This window comes from Vulpes vulpes, chromosome 10, assembly GCF_048418805.1.
Source record: "Vulpes vulpes isolate BD-2025 chromosome 10, VulVul3, whole genome shotgun sequence".
NCBI lineage: Eukaryota > Metazoa > Chordata > Mammalia > Carnivora > Canidae > Vulpes > Vulpes vulpes.
Window position 1 is genome coordinate 87040111 of NC_132789.1, and position 22097 is coordinate 87062207.

General features: G+C 38.9%; 1 protein-coding gene across 1 annotated transcript in view; it reads left to right on the forward strand.

The window, feature by feature from the left end:
* FHIP1A (FHF complex subunit HOOK interacting protein 1A) overlaps positions 1-22097 on the forward strand; it is a 230711-nt gene that overhangs the window by 124684 nt on the left and 83930 nt on the right. The window contains exon 4 of the mRNA XM_072724824.1: positions 17118-17349. Coding sequence (XP_072580925.1) covers positions 17245-17349 — 105 coding nt within the window. The 5' untranslated portion in view covers positions 17118-17244. The remainder of the gene's footprint in view (positions 1-17117; positions 17350-22097) is intronic.

A 22097-nucleotide genomic window follows, 5' to 3' on the forward strand; every position in this document is an offset into this window, starting at 1 on the left:
TCATAGAGTGCTTGCAACAAGTGAGACGCTGCCGAGCACTTATTGTAGTGTCGCGTTCACTCTCCTGGCGGCCCTGTGACATAGACATCATCATGGTCATCTGTTTTACACATGAGGGGTCATTAGGCTTAGTGAGCTTTTAATGAATGCCCTGCCTAAGGTTGCATGCTAGAAAGTGGTGGGAGTTTGACTTGAACCCGGGGCTCCATGACTAACTGGTCAATGTCCTTAGTTACTAATCTACTGGGACCTCAGCACTAGATATCATAGGCTGTTGTCCAGACTTCCTGAGATTACATTTGTGGTCAGTGTCAGTGTCAGGACCAGGACCCAGAAATTCTGACCCTGGTCCAGTGTTCTTCATGCTGTACCACAGTGACAGCTGCTTTGAAACTATCAGGGGGATGTTTCATAGATCAGATAGTGTCCCCAGGAGAACAGTTCCCTTAAACAAAATGTAGTATAGGACACATATCCTTCTTTTCACATAGCATAAGAAGTGTTTCTTTGAAAAGGAGATGAGTGTGTGTTAGAGGGGAGAATCTTCCTCCTCTTTTTTAAAAAAGATTTTATTTATTCATGAGAGAGAGAGAGAGAGAGAGAGAGAGAGAGAGAGGCAGAGACACAGGCAGAGGGAGAAGCAGGCTCCATGCAGGGAGCCCGATGTGGGACTCCACCCTGGGACTCCAGGATCACACCCTGGGCTGAAGGCGGCGCTAAACCGCTGAGCCACCTGGGCTGCCCTCCTTTCTCCTCTTGCCTCTCTTTTTGTCTTTTCTGTAACCAGATAAGTCAAAAAATCTCTGAAAAGGTTTTATTTTTAAAAGAAAAAATTAGTAGCTGGGTTAATTTATTTGTATTGTTCTCCAGGTTGTTGGTATTTATTTTAAATGAACACAATCACCTAACATTAGGGATACATATATTTTAGGTGGTGATATAAGCACATAGAGTAAAAACTAACACTTTCTGCTTTAGTTCTTAAGATTGGTTTGGGAATCATTTAGAACTATAATAGACTAAATATTGGGAAATATTGACTGAGTTTATTGAAGCAGCTTTGGTATTGTCTTTATTATTTTGCCTAGCAAAGGTTATGTTCTTTCCCTATTTGAAGGCTTTAACATTTTAGAGAGTTTTTGTTTTTTAAGGAAATGGGATTTTCTTTCTTTCTTTCATTACCTCTCCTTCCTTCCCCTCCCTTCCCCTCCTCCATTCCCTTCCCCTCCCTTCCCCTCTCCTCTCCTCAATAGCCATGGATATGTCCATAACTTCTTGTACTTGACTGAGAGTGAGGGTGGTTGTTTCAGTGGTCCTGGGGTGTGGACTCTGAGATGCAGATGTCACATGCAGGAATTGGTTAGGGTGTGCTCTTTGAGCCAATACCTGTGGGGAGAGGAGGAAGCAGGACTGGGCAGAGAGAAGGGATAAAGGACTGTCACAAAATCTAATCAAAGGCCCGGGTGGACCCTACAGAGGGCTCTGGAGCTGTCCTGAGTGGGGGTGAGAGGGTCGCTTCCTCTCCTAGTCCAGGCAGCGATGCAGCTGCCTTCAAAGAGGAGTCACCTTGGGTAAAGTGGCTGTCTTCAGCAGAGGGCAGTTTCTAGAGAAGGCTGACAGCCTGGAACACTCCTAGTGTCTAGTACAGTGCTGTTAACTCTTAAAATGCAGTAGAAGCATAGCAAAAGGTAGAGAGAAGGTTATCAGGTAATCTTTGTGTGATGAATATGGTTTTAAGCTAAATGGGTAGTTGTAACAGATGCAATCTGTTAACAAATCTAGCCTTCCATTGTGTGTATGAGTATGTGTATTAAGAAAGTTTGATGTATAACTCCTCCATAAAAAGATTATTTTTCATATAGAGTATCTTTGGTATAGAATTTACCTCATTCATTGTGTGATTTATTATAGTATTAAATTCCAAATCTGGCTAAGTCACAGATTTTTCTGTTGCTCACACAGGAATGTGCTTTGTATTGTAATTATCTGAAGAAAAGTCTGGAACCATGCTGCATGGAGATGAGCATGGTCTATAGAAATTTTATGTAACCAGGAGCTAGATTGCAGAAACTGATCCACAGGGGGGATTTAATGTAAGGATTAATGACCTGAATTTTTATTTAAAATATTGCATGGTTTTATAATTCATAAACAATTATACAAAACACGTGTAGTTACATCTTAATTTGCTAATTTAAATTGTATACAAAAAATTGCAGTAGAATATACAACTAAATTTATGAGCCATTTCTTGCATTGATTGGTATATGCTATATGAAAAAGCAAACACAAAAATGTTTTGAATCAGTATTTTGGGTAATGTATCTTTCGAAATATCTCCCCTTTTAGAACTGAAGTGATAAATTGGGATATATTAAATGGCTAATGTTCCCTGTTTTTTTTTTTTTAATTGTTAGGATAATCAGTTTTGTTCATCTAACATGCACTGGAATTACAAACCAGTTGGATTTCATTTGCTTAGGTAGACCTCGTGTAAGCAGGGAAATGCAACAGCATCTTCAGTGACTGAAACCCCAGGCTTCCTAGACTGTTGGAGTGATAGAATGTGACAGCAGCAATGACTGGTTGACTAGTGGTTATAGCTTCTTCAAGCCATTATTTTACTTATTAGCAAACTATTAATCTAAGAGTTGGATTTGTGATGGGTACACATTTCATGACACTGTTTCTTGAACATTGTGGTCAAATAACAAATGGAGATAGCTCATTAGGAACCAGAATGCTGGGAATCACATCGTATTTCTATCAACATACTTCTTATTTGCTTAGATACATTCCTGTGCATACATGGTATGAGTGAAAGAGCCCCTCTTTGGTGAAATCAGTCTCACTCCCTTTCCTGACCATGGCTGCAGGTGGACTCCCCTTCTCTCATCTCGTCCTTTGGCCTTTGTTCTTTGTCAGCCACGTGACCATTCACTTTTCTGTAAGCTTCATTCCTTCTGTGATAAAATGGTTTTGACGATCCCCACCTCACTGAGAATTTGTGTGAATGACATAGACTATTTAATGTGATGCCTGGCACAGAGTAAGTGCCCCTAAATGGCTGTCCTTCCCAGGGCTGTGACCTCCCTCTGTGGTGAGCTGCTTGTTCCCCTGGGCCTCAGACTGGATCTCACTCCCATGCTCCACACTGTGCATCTTGGGTGCTTGGTGCTTCTTGAGTCACCTGTGAATAAGATAAGATGTGATCCCTACCCTCAAGGAGACCAGCGTCTGGTTCTGCAACAACAATTATAACACAAAATGGAAACTACATTGCCATAGGGAGATGTAATTGAGAGGTTTAGAGAAGTGATTTATTAAAGACAGGTTAAAGGCAGGCACTTAGGAGGTATTCAGCATAATGTTTTTGACCCTGGCAACCAGAGGTTTTGGGGTGCTAGAATTTTTTTTAAGATTTTATTCATTTGAGAGAGAGAGAAAGAGGGGACAAATGGGAGAAGGGGCAAAGGGAGAAGGAGAAGCAGACTCCCCACTGAGTAGGGAGCCCAACATGGGACTTGATCCCAGGACCCTGGGATTATGACCTGAGCCACAGGCAGGTGCTTAATCAACTGAGCCACCCAGGCATCCCAGGATGCTAAATTTTACTGGGCATATTACATTTTTGCTTTGAATGCTACCTCCTCAACTTTTAATAACAGCTTGTTCTTTGAACCTTACATGTGACAGGGATGGAAAGAGTGGTTTTCTCTTTTTAGCCCAAGCAGGTGGAATTAGATCTGAGAGCATCTGTTAAATGCATCTAGGTCTTTCTGACACTTCTGTAACCATTTACCCAATGTATCTACCATTATTTATACTGGGTGTGCTGTTACTCTGAGCATATGCTCATTTCATATGCTTGGTGGTAGTTTGTAGATAATTTGAACATTTCTGATTTTTAAAATTTGCATTATACAGTTATTTCTATTTAATGACTTTGAAAAGATTCTTTCTCCGGTGAGAGAGCAGAATTAATGATTTTTTAATCACTTTTTTTTTTGGCTAGCATGTTCTGCTTTGTGTTTTTACCACACCACCCCCCCCAAACACCCCGCACCCCAAACACATAAGCTAGATTTAGGAGAAAAATCATGGGGGGATCTGTTCAGACAGTTACCTCTTTGATTCCCCCAGAGGCACTGGCTCTTAGATCTTCTACTAGTGTAGCTCCTCTGATCTTTTATTCTGTAAGGTGTTTGTGTCTCTGTATGATGGATGTTTCACTGACCCAAGTAAATGGAAGAAAATTTTTCTCCAGCCTTTAAATGTATTGCTTTCCTTGTTCTTTCAAAAACACACTTTTCTTGGGTAAGAACATTTTAGAGGCATTTGGCATCAAATCAACAGAATTGTGGCCTTTAATGGAATTTGAAGCACTGAGAGGTGGTTTGATTGGTAAGAATCCATTTTTGTTTCTTTCTCCTTGGCTATACCTTCTTCACACAATAAAGAAACAACTCTCCTCCTCCTCCTCCCCTTGTTTTTTGAAACAAGAGTGTCTGATTTTATTGAATTTTGTACTTTGGCTTTTATTGTCACTTTTCTTTTTCCCTTGAAGGGGAGGAAAAACTCTCAAGTTGTGTACAGAGTAAATTAAATTATGAGGAAAGTAGTCCACGGAGTTAAACAAGATGAACTGAGGACTTGGAACTGTTTCTAAGCATTGCCATGATGCTGCAGATAGTCTAATCTATGATTCAGAAACTTATTAGTCATTTTGATATACTGTTGATTTGACTAATTACCCTGAAGGCTGGCTGGCAGACTGAATTGCCCAAGTCACCTAGTAATTTCGATCAAATCAACGAGTAATTATAGTTTTGTGCAGGCAACAAATATAGAATACTGATCATGATAGACGAAAGAAGATGTTATTGTGATATAATCATATAAAATACTTAATTCTAGCCTTCTAGCAGTCCTTACCTTTTTCGTATTTCAGTGCTGAAATTGTCAGCGCACAATAGAGAAAGGCTGTGGCAACTGTCTGGAGAGAATCATTTTATTCTTTCAATATAAGCATGTGAAAGATTTTCTAGTGGTAAGGTAAATACTTATATCTTAAATGTCCTTTAATTGTAATAAGCATGGTTTTGGAAGCCCTCCGAACAACATATGGTCAAATCTGCAGCTCTCTTAGATTTCTCACAGGAAGAACCTAGAAATGAGCAAAGTTATTGCGACTAATTTCACTTATCAGTTCATTAGATTCATACTAATATTAGCACAATCAGACCTCCCTGAAATCCAGATACTGACATTTGTTTGGTTTCCACTCTGTCATCATTTCCCCCCTCACTTTGGCGGGGGGGGGGGGTGCGCCGGAATCCTCCAGAGTATGGTGTTTATTACTGCATTTGTCATTGGCAGTGTTTATATGCTATTTTTGTGGGTATAAATATAAAATATTTTAGAAACAGAGCCATATTTACTGAATGGAAAAATCTGTCTTTCATTTTACTTGAGTTGTCTCCTGGATGGTTTACCTCTGTTCCTTTTCTGTGAAAGCAGGAAATAACAATTTCCTTGGAATTAGTGCAGATTTGCTGTATAATTAATGTTTGTGAAGCTCCTCCAGGGGAGTTATTCTGAAGAAAGCCCCTGTGTTTTGTAGTAACTTCATATGCACTTGACCAAAAAGAAAAAAAAAATCAGAGAGAGAGAACAATAATTTAAAAATTTCAGATATTTTGAGTTTGTTCTTGAGGAATTAGATATATATTCCTGCCATTTTCTTGCTCGGTCTTAGTTTCTGCCTCCCTGTCACAGTGTGAAGATCTCAGTGTGCTGGAAGTCGTTCTTGCATTTGAAGATACATGATATTTTTTGGTACAACCTGACCCCAAACTACTACTGCTTTGTTGGGATACTCAGCTATTTCTCCAGCTTAATAAGAAACAGTTTGTTGATTTCCAATAAGTACTTTGCTAAGGGATGTCCATAGTAATTTTGAGTATTTGCACATTTTGCCTTGTGCACTGACACTAGAGACTAATCTACAGATAAGTTGCAATTTTGTTCCAATAGTATTTAGTCAGCTCATCGATTTTTTGGTAATCCCCCAGGGTTTAGAACAGAAGTGAATTATTATGCATATATATGTTAATATTATATAAAATTATTCTTCCAAAAAAAGGAACTCCTTTGCTTCCATATCCTTTTCACAGCTCCTTTGATTTTAGAAGTTAATTAGCTCTCAAGTTCATGATGCTTTGAGGGGAAAGTAGGGACTCTTGTCTACTCTTTTTTTCTCATCGTTTTCTACCTGAAGCACTAACTCTAGGGAGAAATAGTGCCAATTGCAAAATTTATCTCAAGCAAAACTTAATTTAAAACATCGTCTTTGATTTTTCTTTTCTTGCTTTTGTTTCCTCTTTCTTTACCCCCTTACAAAAGACATGGATACCCACATGTTAATTTAGTGGAGAAAAGCTTTAATTAAAGAAGTATGGATAGCCTGAAACCATTCAAATCTGTGCCAGTCACTCTAGAGGCAAGTGTAGATGAATTGAAGCAGAATATGGGAGACTTGCGATCTACCCAGTTGCTTCTGGAGGCTTATAGATAAATTAATGCCTTCCTCCCCATGAGGACAGCCTCTCTGCAGGTCCGCTTAGGGGGCTGGCAGCCATCCAGTCAATAAGCCATCCTTGCTGCAGCAGCAGAACTGCTTAATATGAGTCGCTTTAGCTTTTACTTTTATTTGTTGAAAAGGCATCACAGCAAGCCTAAACTCTGGACCCCCCAAGCAGAAATTAGAGCCTCCATTACCCTTTGTGTGTTAATTGCAAATTACATAGGGCTTTTCTACTGTAGTGTCTCTGAAGAGGCAGGAACTAATGAATAGTATTTACATCCGTGTGCAGAGCTACACTTGTGTGTGTGCAGCAAGAGAAAGAAGCAGAATGTACCTCGCATTGAGGTAAAGCACTGCTCTGTTCAGGGGTAACCAGTGCTTACCAAGTTCTGCCTGTAGTAAAATGGACGCTTTAGAGTAGTGAGATCTGCTGTTAATGAGAGCAACATTTTAATTTTTATTTATTAATTTATTTTTAAAGCTTTTATTTCCTTGAGAGAGAGCCAAGAGAGAGAACATGAGCAGGGGGAGGGGCAGAAGGAGAGGGAGAAGCAGACTGAGCAGGGATTCTGATGTGGGGCTCAATCCCAGGACCCTGAGATGATGACCTGATCCGAAGGCAGACACTTAACTGACTGAGCCACCCAGGTGCCCCAAGTGCAATGATTTTATTTTATTTTATTTTATTTTATTTTATTTTATTTTATTTTATTTTATTTTATTTTATTTTATTTATTTTTTTTAAAGATTTATTTATTTATTTATCATAGACAGAGAGAGAGAGAGAGAGAGGCAGGCAGAGACACAGGAGGAGGGAGAAGCAGGCTCCATGCCGGGAGCCCGACGTGGGACTCGATCCCGGGACTCCAGGATCGCGCCCTGGGCCAAAGGCAGGCGCCAAACCGCTGAGCCACCCAGGGATCCCCTAATTTTAAGACAGAAAGTTTAAGAAATTTGTAGGTGCATCTTGATCTTTGGTTTTCATGGCAAGTATTAGTTTGAAAGATTGGGGTTTGTACAAGTAGAAAAAAAATCTTATAAAACAAAGATAATTTAAAAAGTTTTACTGCATGGTGATGAAATTGCCCAAGTATAACTTCAACAAACTGCAATACTGAAAGCTTTTCTAAATATGAGAGACCTTCATAGTGAGCTGAATTTCCTTTGACTGCTTTTGTTTTTTTTCTATATAAAAAAAAAAGAGGTTCTTAAAAAATTGAGAACTGTGGAGAGCCCAGGATTCCTCCAACTACATTTGGAGAACCAGTGATTTAGACTGACAAAAATTGTGGCAGAGCTTTAACCTTTCATATTCCCAGAGTATGAACCCCATACGGAGAGGTAAACTATGTAGATTTAACCAATAAATATTATTGTACAATAATACTAAACTTTAGAAAAGTGGTCCTTAAGAAAAAGACTGCCACTCTTCTGAATTCTTTGTGCTTTCTTTATGTGTCATTTTCATCCATATTTATTCTGTTGGAAGTTAACAACTCATAACTACAGAAGTAGTTGTTTTTTCTTTGTGTGTTTTCTGTTGAATGTTTCAAACATTTTGTGGTCCTTATAATTGATTCAAATAGCATATTATGGGGATGTCTGGGTGGCTCGGCGGTTGAGCATCTGCCTTTGACTCGGGTTGTGATGCCAGGGTCCCGGGATCAAGTCCCGCATCAGGCTCTCTGTGAGGAGCCTACTTCTCCCTCTGCCTATGTCTCTGCCTCTCTCTGTGTGTCTCTCATGAATAAATAAATGAAATCTTTAAAAAAAAAACCCAAAGCAAATAGCATATTATGTTAGGATACTCTTTTATTCCTACTCATACCTGTCAGGCTATAATTACTGCAGGACACCTTTCCTGCTGAGATGAAGAAGAGACTTCCAGCCCAGTGTAATTGCCATACAAAGCTGGACTTGTGTATGTTCCTTAGGTGTGGGATGTTCATTGGCGTGTATTTTATTATTTATATATTTATTTTAAAGACATTTATTTATTCATGAGAGACACACAGAGAGAGGCAGAGACATAGGCAGAGGGAGAAGCAGGATCCCTGAAGGGAGCCCAATGTGGGACTCGATCCCAGGATGCCGGGATCATGACCTGAGCCAAAGGCAGATGCCCAATCACTGAGCCACCCAGGCGTCCCTTGGCATGTATTTTAAATTTAAAAATGTTTTTGCTAAGTAGTACATGAACATGGTACCAAATTCAAAAAGTGAAGAAAGGTACACAGTGAAAAGAAGTCTCCTTGCCTTCCCTGTCCCCGGCCACACCATGCCCCTTTGCTCAGGCACCTGCCTCAGATGTCGTCTTGGGTGCCTGCACAGATGGTCTGTGCATTTACAGGCATATAGAGTAACATATTCCTTTTTTTTCTTATACAAATGGAGGCATACTGTACTTGATGTTCTGTACATATCCCGACAGCCTTTTGATATCAGTACATTCAGAGCTGCCTCCTTTTTTAAAAAAATTGTGACATAGTATTCCATTTTATAGAAGTGCCTGACTTAAATAACCGGACCATTGCTGGTGAATATTGAGGATCTTTCCACTTGTTTACTATGTAAATAATTCTCCAAAGGACATCACTGTAGTTAGAGAGGTGTTAGTGGGTAAGAGGCTGTGTCTGGGTCAAATCCCAGAATATCTGTTTGACCTTGATTAAACCAGTTCCTTTACCTCTTCGTGACTCAGTTTCGTTATCTATGAAAGAAGAGAGTATAATTCACAGGATTGTTGAGAAGATATAATGGTGTGATGTATTTCAAATTACCCTGGCAAAGAGAAATGCACAATATGTGTCAACTCTTACCGTTAACCAGTCTGCCATTTGCAAGGTGAAAGTGTCTTCCTAAGATAAATTCACAGAAGTGGTTTTCCTGACCAAATTAAATTTTGAAGACTGTTGCCAAATAGTTCTCTGTAGGTAGAAGACCAGTTTATGCTCTCACCTGAGGTATAGGAGGTATGCTCATTTTTATTTCTCGTACGTCACCTCTTGATACGTGTAAATCCGGACTGTGATTGTATATTCCTGAGGTCCAAATTGGAGTTGCTCAAGAGGGAGAGATTTCAAGTTAAAAAGTTTTTCTTCCTGAAAATTTTCAGGACTTCTAGAAGGTCTTGCTTTTTACTCTTATCAATATGACATCTTCTCTTAAATCTTAATGATAAACTGATTGTGGCAATAATCAATGTTTGAGTGGTAGACTACTTCAAGCCAGTAGGTTTTTATTATGTACTTAGAGTCCTTTACGTACTCATGGATGAGAAAATGTGGCCTTTTAAATATTCAGAAAACAGTGGTACCATTTGTTAGAGGGATTATTATATTTCCATGTAAGGAAGTCTTACATTTTTATGTTCATAAAAAATAAATGTGAAATTAGAACTTCATAGTCCTTTGGCTATCATGTGGGTGCTACTACTATTCCACTTACTTGAAGGTAAGATACCAGTCTCCATTAGCTCAACACCAGTGGTTTACTCATTTATAGTATACGAAAGGCACCCAACTCTGTGGCCCATTTCATAGACTAGTAAAGAAGAATGCTTTGCCCCAGTCAGCATAGGCTTGTGTTCTGGGAGACAAGCAGATTTTTGGTTCTGAGCCTTTGCTGACATTATAATAAATGCTAATCATTTTGTACCTCTGATGCCTCACCTTGTAGTGTTTTGGGTAGGAGTGGAAGTGCCTAGCCAGCCATGAAATTTGTAGGGCACCAAGGCCTGAACTGATTATTTTTCAAGGGCATGGTTACTCATGGGCTGAAATAACCCCCACAGTGCTGAAACAGAACTTTTAGTTACAGTTCAAGTCACAAAAGTTCTACAACTCTCTTCAGTAGACCTTCAGTATTGGAGCTGGCTGTTAGCATCTGTTTTGGAACTCTTCATGGTTTTACCATGAATGCTTCTTTAACGTGGCTTTTAAACTTTTTTGAAGGAGGGCGATTCATTGACCCTTTTTAGAATTGGCTGAAGACTATAGCCACCTCTCTCCAGAAAAGGGATGCTAACAATTTATGAGATTCCTAGATATATAGGGAATGTTATTGGTACTTCACTTGTTGCCCTTAGTGTGTCTTATGCCATGCACAGATGAAGGATGTTTTTGGAAAGGAGGCTTTTCATGTTGTTATTTCCAAAGGCAATCATTACCTCACCTTGGTTATACTATAGGTTACATATCTGCAAGTTTTCACTGAAAGCATTTGGAAAGCTCCTGGGAGGGAACTAATTCTAAGTATAGAGTAAACAGCACATCCTCGTAAAGTACCCACTTTTCCAAAGAAAATGACCAAGACATGTTGGTCAAAAACTTAAATATTGTTTTTTTCTAGGAACATTTCTTGAGAAGAACTTCATTAGTATGAGAAGGTTCTTTGATTCAGAGCACTCATCCCAAATCTCTGCTTTAGAATATTGTTCCATAGAAGTTGTTGGATCATCTTGTTACTGCATTTACCTTAGTTAAATTTTAGGGCTTTGTGCCAGAAATCTTGACTGAATTGTCCCTTGATAGCTTTCAACAAAGTAGTGCATACTACCAAGACTATAGTGACTAACAACCTTGAGTAGACCAATTCCTTTACCTCTTTGTGACTCAGTTTCCTTATCTATTAAAGAAGAGAGTATAGTTCACAAGATTGTTGAGAAGATTTAATGGTGTAATATATTTCAAATTGCCCTGGCAAAGAGACATGCTCATGTTTGAACAAATCACTCCATGTGTACAAGAAACTTCTGTTCAGTCACCAGTGAGCTGATGTCTCAACACTTGCTATAATTTTCAAAAGGTGTAGTTTTTACATTCCAAATCCTTGCCAGTAGTGGTTTCATTTCTTAAATAGCCTTAAAAATTAAGTCCCCAAACAAATTTCAGGTATAAATATGAATTTTAATTTTAATTTTTCTTCTCCATTTTTTCTGCTTATCAGTTTCATGGCACTTTGGTATGACCTAGTTGGCAGCCCGTTCTAGTGAAATTAAAATGTAAAACATGGTGAAATTATTTCAAGGAATTATTGGCAGTTTTCTGCAGTCTCATAACTAGTTTGAAGTATGCATTTATTAAAGTCTGAAACTATTTGGAATGTATGTATGGAGAGAATTTTCTTTGTGTGCATTCTATGTGTTAACTGGTGACCTACAACTTGGTAGGACAAAACATGATTGTATTTTACTGAATAATGGACAGTAATAAATGAATGAGCCAGAGTCAAAAACTATGGCAAGTTGAGGGAGCCTTAAGACAAGGTCTGGGAGAGTCAGATATTGGATGCTTTATTTTTCACAGTCCAGCATTGCTATGTGATATGAGAGCGAGAGAGAAGGAAACTGGGCCAGAGGATTACAGCACAGGGAGGATTTAGGTTTAATAGGATTTTATTAGGCTCCAGGTAGAGGTTGTCTGAGGTAGCCTGACCCAAAATGAATTCCCCTCCCCCTACTGCTATTACTTATAATTGAGGGCACAAATTTCCTCTCTTCGGGTGTTCCCAGTATTTGAAGAGTCTTCACCCCAGATGGAATTTTACATGATAAGCACATTTACAGTAATAGACTTTTTATGTATTTAGTAGCAGCCAATTCAGGGCATTCCAAAGTGCATTCTAAAACAATGAGTTAAAAAAAAAAACACAAAAAAAAACAATGAGTTCTTCGACCGGTAATTGCCCAGGAAGAAAAACACAAACAAACTGTGAATTATATTAGAGATGGTTGATTCTTGTGCTTTGGGTTCTTGGAGTGAAATATGCTTTAATTGTTACAAAGAAGACAGGATCCATTTATAACTAGAATTCCTACAAAAATTTTTGTACAATGAGTTTTCTTCTTCAAAGCTTGTCTTCTTACCCCTCCCCAGTTAGCATAACGGTTGGAATAAAGTACAGAAAATAATAACTTTTTGAGCTAGAGGAGACCTAAGAAATCATCATGTAGTCTTAACTCACCTAAGTGAGGTTCCAAACCAAGATCCCTGTTTTTCATTCAAGGTCTCACAGCTGGTTAGAATCCTGGGGCCATTTCCCCATTTAGAGCTCAGGTCCCCAAGAGGCAACTAGATGTTTTCTGACTTCCATACTTGGACAACTGAATTAAAAGCTCTTAGCCTTTGCCCTTTGTTCCCCACTTTAAATCCACCCAATCTCTCTAACCATTTCCACAAACCAACCGTAGAAACAGGAGAGAAGAAGGAGAAAAATAGAAAGGGAGCCTGCCCTGTCTTTTCATCAAGTTCAGGAGATTGCTTCTGATTTGGCAACTTGCTATGGAAAGACTCCACATGGCTTCTCTTTTATTTCTAGGCCTCTCATTGCTGTGTGGTTGATGTTGCCTTTCTTCTGCTCCTGTTGCTCTATCAAAATGCCTAAAATAAACAAACCAACAAACATACACACACACACACACACACACACACACACACACACATACACATACATACATTGTTTCCTTCTCACTAGGCCTGCAAATATACTCACCTTTTCCTTAATAAAAGTGTTCCCTGGGCTCTGTGTCCCTTTAAGGTGACCACCATTTCTTTCCCTTAAATAATTTTTTATAATCCATTATTAGAGGTTATTATATTTAAATACATAAAGGAAGGATGGCATGAGATCATATATCATTAAATGCCAAAATGTTTACATTATAATTTCAGTATGACAGTGAAAGAGGGGTATATTAAAATACAGTCATTAGCAGTTCAGGGGGAAAATGTGATTTTCACACATTTATAGCTTTCCTAAGTATTGTAGTTTTCAAAGGAGGCTGAAATTAGATAAAGATGTCTGTCTATTTGGAAATGAGATTGAAGGAATTTTTACAGTTGAAAGAGGTATAACATAGATGACTAAAATCTAAGCTTTTATGATTATATAGTATATTTTATAACTCTCTGATATGGAAACATATGCTTGTGCTTTTTGTCATAGTCAAATAAAAGATATCATGTACCTTCCAAAAAAGGCAAATAAGAATACATGTAATTCTTTGTCAGTTTTCTCTCTCTCATACAATGATTTAATAACGTTTTTCTTTCCTTACTGATGAAAAATATTTTTGTACATAATATTAATGACATATATAAACTCAATTACTCAATAATGTCTTTGGAAATAATATAGTCAGTTCTGCCTTTGCAGTGTAGAGTCTGTGCTGGTATAGGCATGTATGTTGATAGCTGACCTTCACCCCATGCCCAAAAAACTCAACAACCATGCCACAAAACCACATGCAACCACTGTTGGACAAAGAGTCCTTTGGGTATTTTTTGGTGTTGGTGGTTCATTTGAAGGAAGTACAAAATCACTCTGAATGGTTTATAGAGCTCTTTCTCAGGCATGAAATTTGAGTTGATGTGCATGTGGGTATTTATAGGAAGAACAAGCTGAATCTGTGGCAAGAGTGTTCCTCTGCACAGTGTCAGTGCCAGGTCTGATAGGCTGGAGAGGGCAGAGAGCAAGAATGTGGGGAGATATCCAGCAGTGCCATACTCATGATACAAGCACACATTCTGGAGACTTCAGCCTCTTTTAACCACTTCTGGCTTTTTTTGCTAAGTTTTGTCCTGCTCTGTTCTTGGGACTTTTATTTATTTATTTTTAATTTTTAAAAAGATTTTATTTATTTATTCATTAGAGAGAGAGAGAGAGAGAGAGGCAGAGACATAGGCAGAGGGAGAGAAGCCGGCTCCATGCAAGGAGCCCGATGTGGGACTCGGTCCGAGGACCCCGGGATCACAACCTGAGCCAAAGGCAGATGCCCAACCACTGAGCCACCCAGACATCCTTTACTTGGGACTTTTAGCTGTGCTCTCAGAATTAAATAAAAAGCTTGGAATGGAGAAATGCAAAAAGGAAAAGAGTAAAGCCCAAGAATAGGCAAATGCAGAAATATATTGAAAACCTTGGCGCTTGAGGAAATACGCCCTTATATGTCTCGCATAAATATGGAGCCATCTCTCACTTTTAGTTTTATATTGCCCTGGGGAAGTGCTAGTGCTTTAATATTCTATCATGGGAATAAGAGAGAAAGAGAGTGGAAATATCCAGCTCTTTTGTCTCTGGGTGTATTCGGAAGTATTTTCATTTATAGAATTTTCTGGCATAGTGTTTCCTTCTTAAATGCAGCTTGCTTGACTTGCCTGTGTTTAGAGTCTTCAGGCATCTGCTTCAAAAGTATGATTGGATAAGCATCATCCAAGTGAGATGCACTTTTCTCAGAGAAGAGAGAGCTTCCTTAAGGGAATAGGGCCAGGGATTACAGCCAGGAGAAAGGAGAATATAGATTTCTAGAAAGAACTCTGGACTGGGAATCAAGAGACTTACTTTTGATTTCCATCCAAACTAACTTGTAGTTTATGATTTTAGCTAAGATATTGATCTCATCTGTAATTCAGTCTTGCTATCTGAAAAGATTCCATGCAAAGTCCCTTTGAGAATGAACTTAACAGACCTTTGAGAGCATGTTTCTAATTTCAATTTAGAAGCAATTGGTATGTTGAATGTTCGTCTCATATATTTGAAGACAAATCTGAGAACCCTGGAGCTGGAAGGAGTTTCAAGGAGTTGTACTTTTCGAACCTCTGGGATAAACCAAAATGCTCTGATTTTCCTGTTATTATCATTACATCATCTGAAGAAAGGACATTTTCACAGAAATATTATGTTTAAGACAATGAGGGAGTTGAATAAGAACTTCTTTCATGTCTTATCACTTAAAACAGGTCTGGACATTGAATTGTTACCTCTGAGGACCAGCCTGGTAACCAAAAGTGAGGTGAAGAGGCCGACACTAGGATCTTAGGGAAGAGTGGGGACATGTACTCTGTGTGTGTAGGGAGGGCACTCCTGGTTTTTAAAATACCAGATGGGCCCAATAAAACATGCCTCTCAGTGGTAAAGAGCATTGTTGGCAGTGGGCAATGTCTTAATTGAAAATAAATTTGGAGCAGTTGGATAGCTCAGTGGTTGAGGCTATCAGTTCATGATCCTGGGTCCTGGGATCGAGTCCCTGCAGGGAGCCTGCTTCTCCCTTTGCCTATGTCTCTGCCTCTCTCTCTCTGTGTCTCTCATGAATAAATAAATAAAATATTTAAAAAAGAAAACAAATTTGTATTAATAGGAATTACATGTTGGAGAATTCACTAATTTGAATAATAAAATGTAGTCCTAGATGATACACACAAGCTGTTTCCCTCAGGTATATAATTTCTGTGCGCCTTCCTCAAATAGGCCTTCCTCTTTCTGCATACTTTAATCCTCTTCCATTCTCCTTGAACAATGTTTCCTTTCCTCAGAATGATCAACTCTAGCAAGTTTTCTGTTCTTATGTCCATACATTTTTTTTTCAAGATATGAATGTTGAATGGTTAGCCTCCTGCCCCCAACAGAAGCACTTGTTTTGAATATTCCTTAACTATTTTCTAGTGTTCAATTCCACCCCTCACAAAGATCCTGACCCTAGGCCTAACTCAAATCCTCGCCTCCAGCCCCCTTTCTCCCATTTTATTGTTTGTAGAACAAACAGTTGACCAGTGTTCTCCTTGTAATATCCTTCGTATTACTCAGTTGAAAGTCGCTGTTTGTTGGCACAAGTCTGCAAATTTAATCATGGATTTTGTTTTCCAGTGCACTTATAATTATAGTGTAATCACTTTACCCAAAAAATAGTATTTGGAACTGTACCCAGTCCTTTTTGTGGGGTGATCAAACTGGTGAGATACTGACATCATCTTACTGCTTCTTTCTGCGAGTTAGCCCCACACAACTGGATCATGCTCTCTGACCTCAATGTCTTTTTCCTCCCAACTGGCTCTGCAGTAGTCAGACTTTCTTCATATTTTAGCCACATAATTAATTTTTCATTTGTAGGTGTGCTACCTTGTACTCACACTGAGTAAGCACTATCTTGTTTTTGATGGATCATTTCTATCTCTGATTTGTCAAGGTTACTTGGAATTCTATTATTTTTCAGAAAAGCCAGAAAATTTAACTTGTTTTATAGCTATGAAATGACTGAGAATGCTTTCAATTCCATTATGACAGCCATTGATTAAAAAAAATTCAATCATATTGGATCTACGAATTTGGGTGCTATTTTACAACTACCCCAGGTTGCATCAGGGTATTTATTTCTGTCACTATTAACTAATGGCTTTCCTGTTCTGGATATTTTTAAATTCCACAGACAATGGTATCATACATAGTTTCTTGCTCAGTTATAGAAATTAGATTTGAATGATTAGAATTATTATCTAGGGGTTTGTGGTTGAAGATAGTAGAGAAAATAAACCCAATCATTGTTTAATTTATGCATGTAGTTTTGGTACCATCATTATTTTATACTTTCAATAGCAAGGTAAGAGAAAATAGGGGAGCCTATAGATTGGGTAGAAATGTCTATTTTGTAGATATTTTTGTTCTGTGTTGGACTTTGAAAATGTCTATGCTTTGATTTAAATTTAATGGCCAGTGTCCTATTAAATAATGAGATGCATTTTTGTTATTGTCATTACAGGTTTCAGAAGATGACAGTGAAATGTGATGAAGTTACATTTCTTATATGATACTTGAAAGTCAGTGACTGTTTGCCAAATTTTCCCAAAAATTAACTATGACTTAGAAGCACTGATTTACGAAGGTTTATGATGTCATCGGTTACTACAGAGAACAAATTCCAGCAGGCTGTGAGCCTGCAGGGAGTTGACCCAGAAACATGCATGATTGTATTTAAAAACCACTGGGCGCAGGTAATGTATGAGTTGCACTTTTTTTGCTGGTATAGATTGCCTTCGAGGCCTCTATCAACATTGAACCACCTACCTCTGTGATAGGTGTCTAGGCCTCCCAGAAATATAGGAAGCTGAACTCTTGCAGGTAGGAAGAAAAGCAACTTTCTATTTTTTTTTTTTTTGCTTTCCTAGATTAGATATCTGTTTGAAAACCATGGTTTCCATCAAAGCAATTAGGGAACATACATATTCCTCAGGTATTTTTGGAAGAACAGCCATTGGCCTTACAGTGACTTTTACGTCACTCTGCAATAGACTTGACCATGATTACAGACTCTGTTTCCCTCCTCCCTGCTGATTTCCATCTAGTCCTTACACTCTAACAGTGCTAAAGTACACATGTATTAAATATTTACCAAGTGCTGTGCTGAGTACTTCAAAAGCGTTACGTCATTTGCTCTTCTCCACAAACCCGTTAGTGTTAGTTTCCTCATTTTATAGATGAGGGAATGGAAGATTAGAGATGCAGAGGAACTTGCTTGAGGTTCTATAGGCAGTGAGCTTCTAAGCAAGTATGTAGACCTTGGTCCCTCGACTCTGTACTTGACCTCTGTGCTCTACCGTTTTTCGGGCTGGTGGTCTCTGTGTAATTTAAGGAAAGAGGATGCCTGGCAGTATCTGAATTCATTACAAAGCTGATTATAAAAGTTTTTTGATCATTCAGTTTGACTTCTCTGTAGCTCAGATCTGCTTGTATAGACAATTAAGGGTTGAATGTTTAGAAAATTTATCAGCTCACTACTTTCCTCAGGGAGTTTACAAGTAGTAAAATAAATAAAATTGGTCTTCTTTACTACTTGTCCAACATTATACTCCCTAGGTGAGCCGGTAAGTGGCTATTTATGTGACAGTTTTTTAATGACTACCCAGTTCCTTTCTGTGGCCGGAAATAGCACAGGGGTTAAAGCACTGAGCCTGCAAATCACAGCAATTATGGGGGACACAGTTTAGATCAAAAACAAAATCAATTCTGCTTCTGGGTCTTTTACACTTTGTAGCTTCTTGTCACTAGTATAAAGCTTCCAAGATTTTTTATGCATTTCCCATTCTCTGACTTTTTGCTATTAGAATCTTAATGGATTTGCTCTGGATTTAGCAAAGGGAGGAAAATAATTCAGGAGTTTTCCAGATAGAGCAATTATCTTTGACTTTGCACTTTTATAAGTAGTTTAACGTGCCGACTCCAAGTGAGGTTGTGAACCCTAAGGGATGTGCCCGTTAGTCCACTCGATGTGGGAAGAGTATTTTAGGAGGCCTATTTTTATCTTTATCTTTGAAAAATTTCTATTTTGTGTTTATAAAGTACATAATATGGTCACATATTAGTATGTGCACATTTATAAGTGTATCTAATAATGATTCGCTCTCATTTTTTTAGCTGGTAGGAGTGCACAGATGTTTTATATTGAGAATATTTCCAGCCTCAGTAATTTCATTTGGCTGAAAAAGCCTATCATTCTAATACATAGTCTTGTCTCTGCGCCCATTTCGTGTATTTGTGTAAAAAATACTGTGTAAAAATTGTAAGCATTCCTTGTGGAGGATCTGTGATGTGATCCATTTAGCATTCTGTGCCACTCAAAGACATGACCTATCATCACCCTCTTGATTTTATGTGGATGGATCATTTGCCCTGTCAAATTCCATTCCGGGCAAGCTTTCTCCAAGCTGCTAGAGTACTGCTGGAGAGTCTTAATTCAGGAATGTGTAAATATTCTTTCACATTGCTGAAGGAGTACATATTGGTCCTAGAATCATATTACTCATTCCCATATTTGATATGAATGATTTCAGCATTATCAAACATTTTGGGTTATCTGAAGCATGGTACCCTTTTTGAGTACAGAAAAAGGTAGAGCTGAGGGTAAGGATAACTTTGTCAGAGGGAATGGTGGTTAGTTATTAAATGCTTCCTTTTGTAAAATGGGGACGCTCTGGTCTTACTCTTGTTTCAACCATTCCTTTAACTAGCTTAACCTCTTTAGACTTGACTTTTCCTTTTAAGTAAATCTGTAAAGTGCCCACAGCCTCTGTCTACTTCCAAGAAAGGCTCTTGAGGGCCTTTTTGTTACCTTTATGAATAAAAACATGGCTCAAAGAAATGCATGGGGATGTCAACACAATTATTGCTAAGTGGAGATTTACTAGCCCCAACTATGGATACATCATTGTAGGGTAAACAGGTAGCCATGATATGGGCTTTTAACGAATATATGGATGACATATATTGACGCATATATGACGCTAATTTGGATGACAAGGTGAGATACATTATTAGAAAATGAATAGCAATGATTACATGAATTAAGTCAAAGGACAGGACTATTACATGTGAAAATGGCTTGGGAAGTAGAGAAAGTGAGATTTTGCTAGCCTGACTGTAGGAAAGGAAGGTTTTGATGACAAATGAAAAGAACATGTTAGAGAAGGGGTACTGGGAAGAAATGCTCAGCTTTGGCTCTTTGGTGGTACAAAAAAGGGTGAAAAGTCAGGACAAAACAGATAAAGGGCTCTGTGAGAGGTAAGGCATGAGACTTTCAGTTGATAGGAATAAATGATACTCACTGTTTGGGAGTTTCATACATTAGCACTTTGCTGAGAGTTGTGCTGGCTGGGGGTGCATGCAGAACGGTTGAGAGGACTGGGAAGTAAGCTAAAGTCTGATATAAACTCCTATGACTCCTGTGAGGACAGCCCCTGGGTTCCCCTGAGGCAACCCAAGGAAACCTGTAAGGCTGGCAAGAGATGTGGCCTCATCAGAACTGAGTGACAGCATTGTCTTTACTGAAGGGTTCCATTAGCTGGCAAGCACCATGCTTTTTATGTGTTAAATTAGGGAAAATGAAGTCAACAGAAGTCTGTGGTATCAGAGTTCTTCTGTTTGTTAGGGTACTTCAGTACAAATTCAGCACAATTAACATATATTTGACAGGTTTTGTTCCACTGTTTACTAGTAGCTTCTGTTCCAGACCTTGACTTAAAAAGCAAACTTTGATGGAGGAGGATATCCGCTTGCCCACCTACACCTTGCAGCCTGTCAGGGACAGCTTGTTACACAAGCAGCCATCATCCAAGGCAGTCTGTGATTTGGGAGGCATGCCAGTGGAGAGACCTGAAATGGCCCAGTCTTGCACTTGAGTTTCCAAATTGGTCCCTGGGTCCTGTGATCTCATGACATCTCCAGAAGAGTTCTCTAGTGGACATTCAGGAATAGTTACATTCCTCACGGCAACCCTGGAGAATCCAGGCTATTGGAAGCAGCCCTTGGCCTATACTTCCTCTTACTTTCTGAGATGCCATCTCAGCAAGTTGCTCTCTGCCCGTATCATTTTTCTAGTTGGACATTTCAGTGGCATCAGGGCACCTACAGGCCAGGATGGCACACAGGGTCATTATAGTCTGACCTCATTTCACTCCTTGTCTCTGATTTTGTCTCCAGAGATGCAGCATTACTTGGAGTTCCTAACCACCCCCACTCTTAGGCAGTATGCGTCAGGCTATTTCAGGCTTCTCTGCCTTAGGCATTTCCTCTTCTTCCTGCCTGGAATATCCTACCCCCTGGTTAAATGCCTCTCCCTCTTAAGAGCTCTTTGGGGACATCAGTTCTTTTAGGAAACCTTCCGTGTACCTTCCATGCTCTTTGATGCTTCCACTCTAAGCTCCAACAGCATCCTGAGTGCTCTTTTGCTGTTATGCCAACCATGTTTTATTAAAATTACATGTACAGTAGCTTCTTCCCAAAGTCATTTCAAGCTCCTCATGATCAGAGACCATTTGTAGTTTACCTACATTTCCAGTGCCAAGAACAAGGTAAGCCTATTGTAGATGTTCAATAAATTGTTGAACTGAGGGACAACAAATGTGAAATACAACTTCAGAAGAGCTAGGTGATATAGGAAACAGCTTTGAGCATACACTAATACACTGAGCATACACTCCCTGCTCAGCCGGGAGTCTGCTTCTACCTCTGCCCCTCTACTCACTCTAATAAATAAATTAAAAAAAAAAAAACTATTCAACTATATTGCCTTGTGAATTAAGCCACCACTTGTTTTTCATAATGGCACAGTTGTACTTTGTGAAGCTTCACGGACCTTGCTCTATTCATTCTCTTGTCCTCTCTTTTCAAGCATCCTATCAGTCAGTATTGGTTATATACTCAATGGTGTCTACTCTTAGAGCCAGGAAGACAGAGGTGATGGGATAAAAGTTAAGATCAATGGGGGATGCCTGGGTGGCTCAGTTGGTTAAGCATCTGACTCTTGATTTTGGTTCAGGTCATGATCTCAGGGTCCTGAGATGGAGCTCTGTTTCGGGCTCCATGCTCAGTGAGGAGTCTGCTTGAGATTCTCTCTCTCTCTCATTGCCGTTTCCCCCTACTCAAATAAAAATAAATAAATCTTAAAAAAAAAAATCAAGTGGAAATGCATATTTCTGGATGCTTCTGGTTAGTCAGTAGCCCAAAGCTGCTCCTCACCACCCTCAGCCTCCAAAAATAAGTGGTTATACAATTTTTAAGCTAAGACAATTTCAGAGCTCAACTAGAGTAATGGTGGTTGATGAAGTAAAGCTAGTGTGTCTAGTAGCCTTTCTCTTCTTGATGGGGTTGGGGATAGGAAAAACAGTTAAGTCAAATGTCTTCCCATAATAATGTAAGATAAGTACTGTGTTTTAAGTATAGTATCATGTGTAGAGCTTCAAGTAGC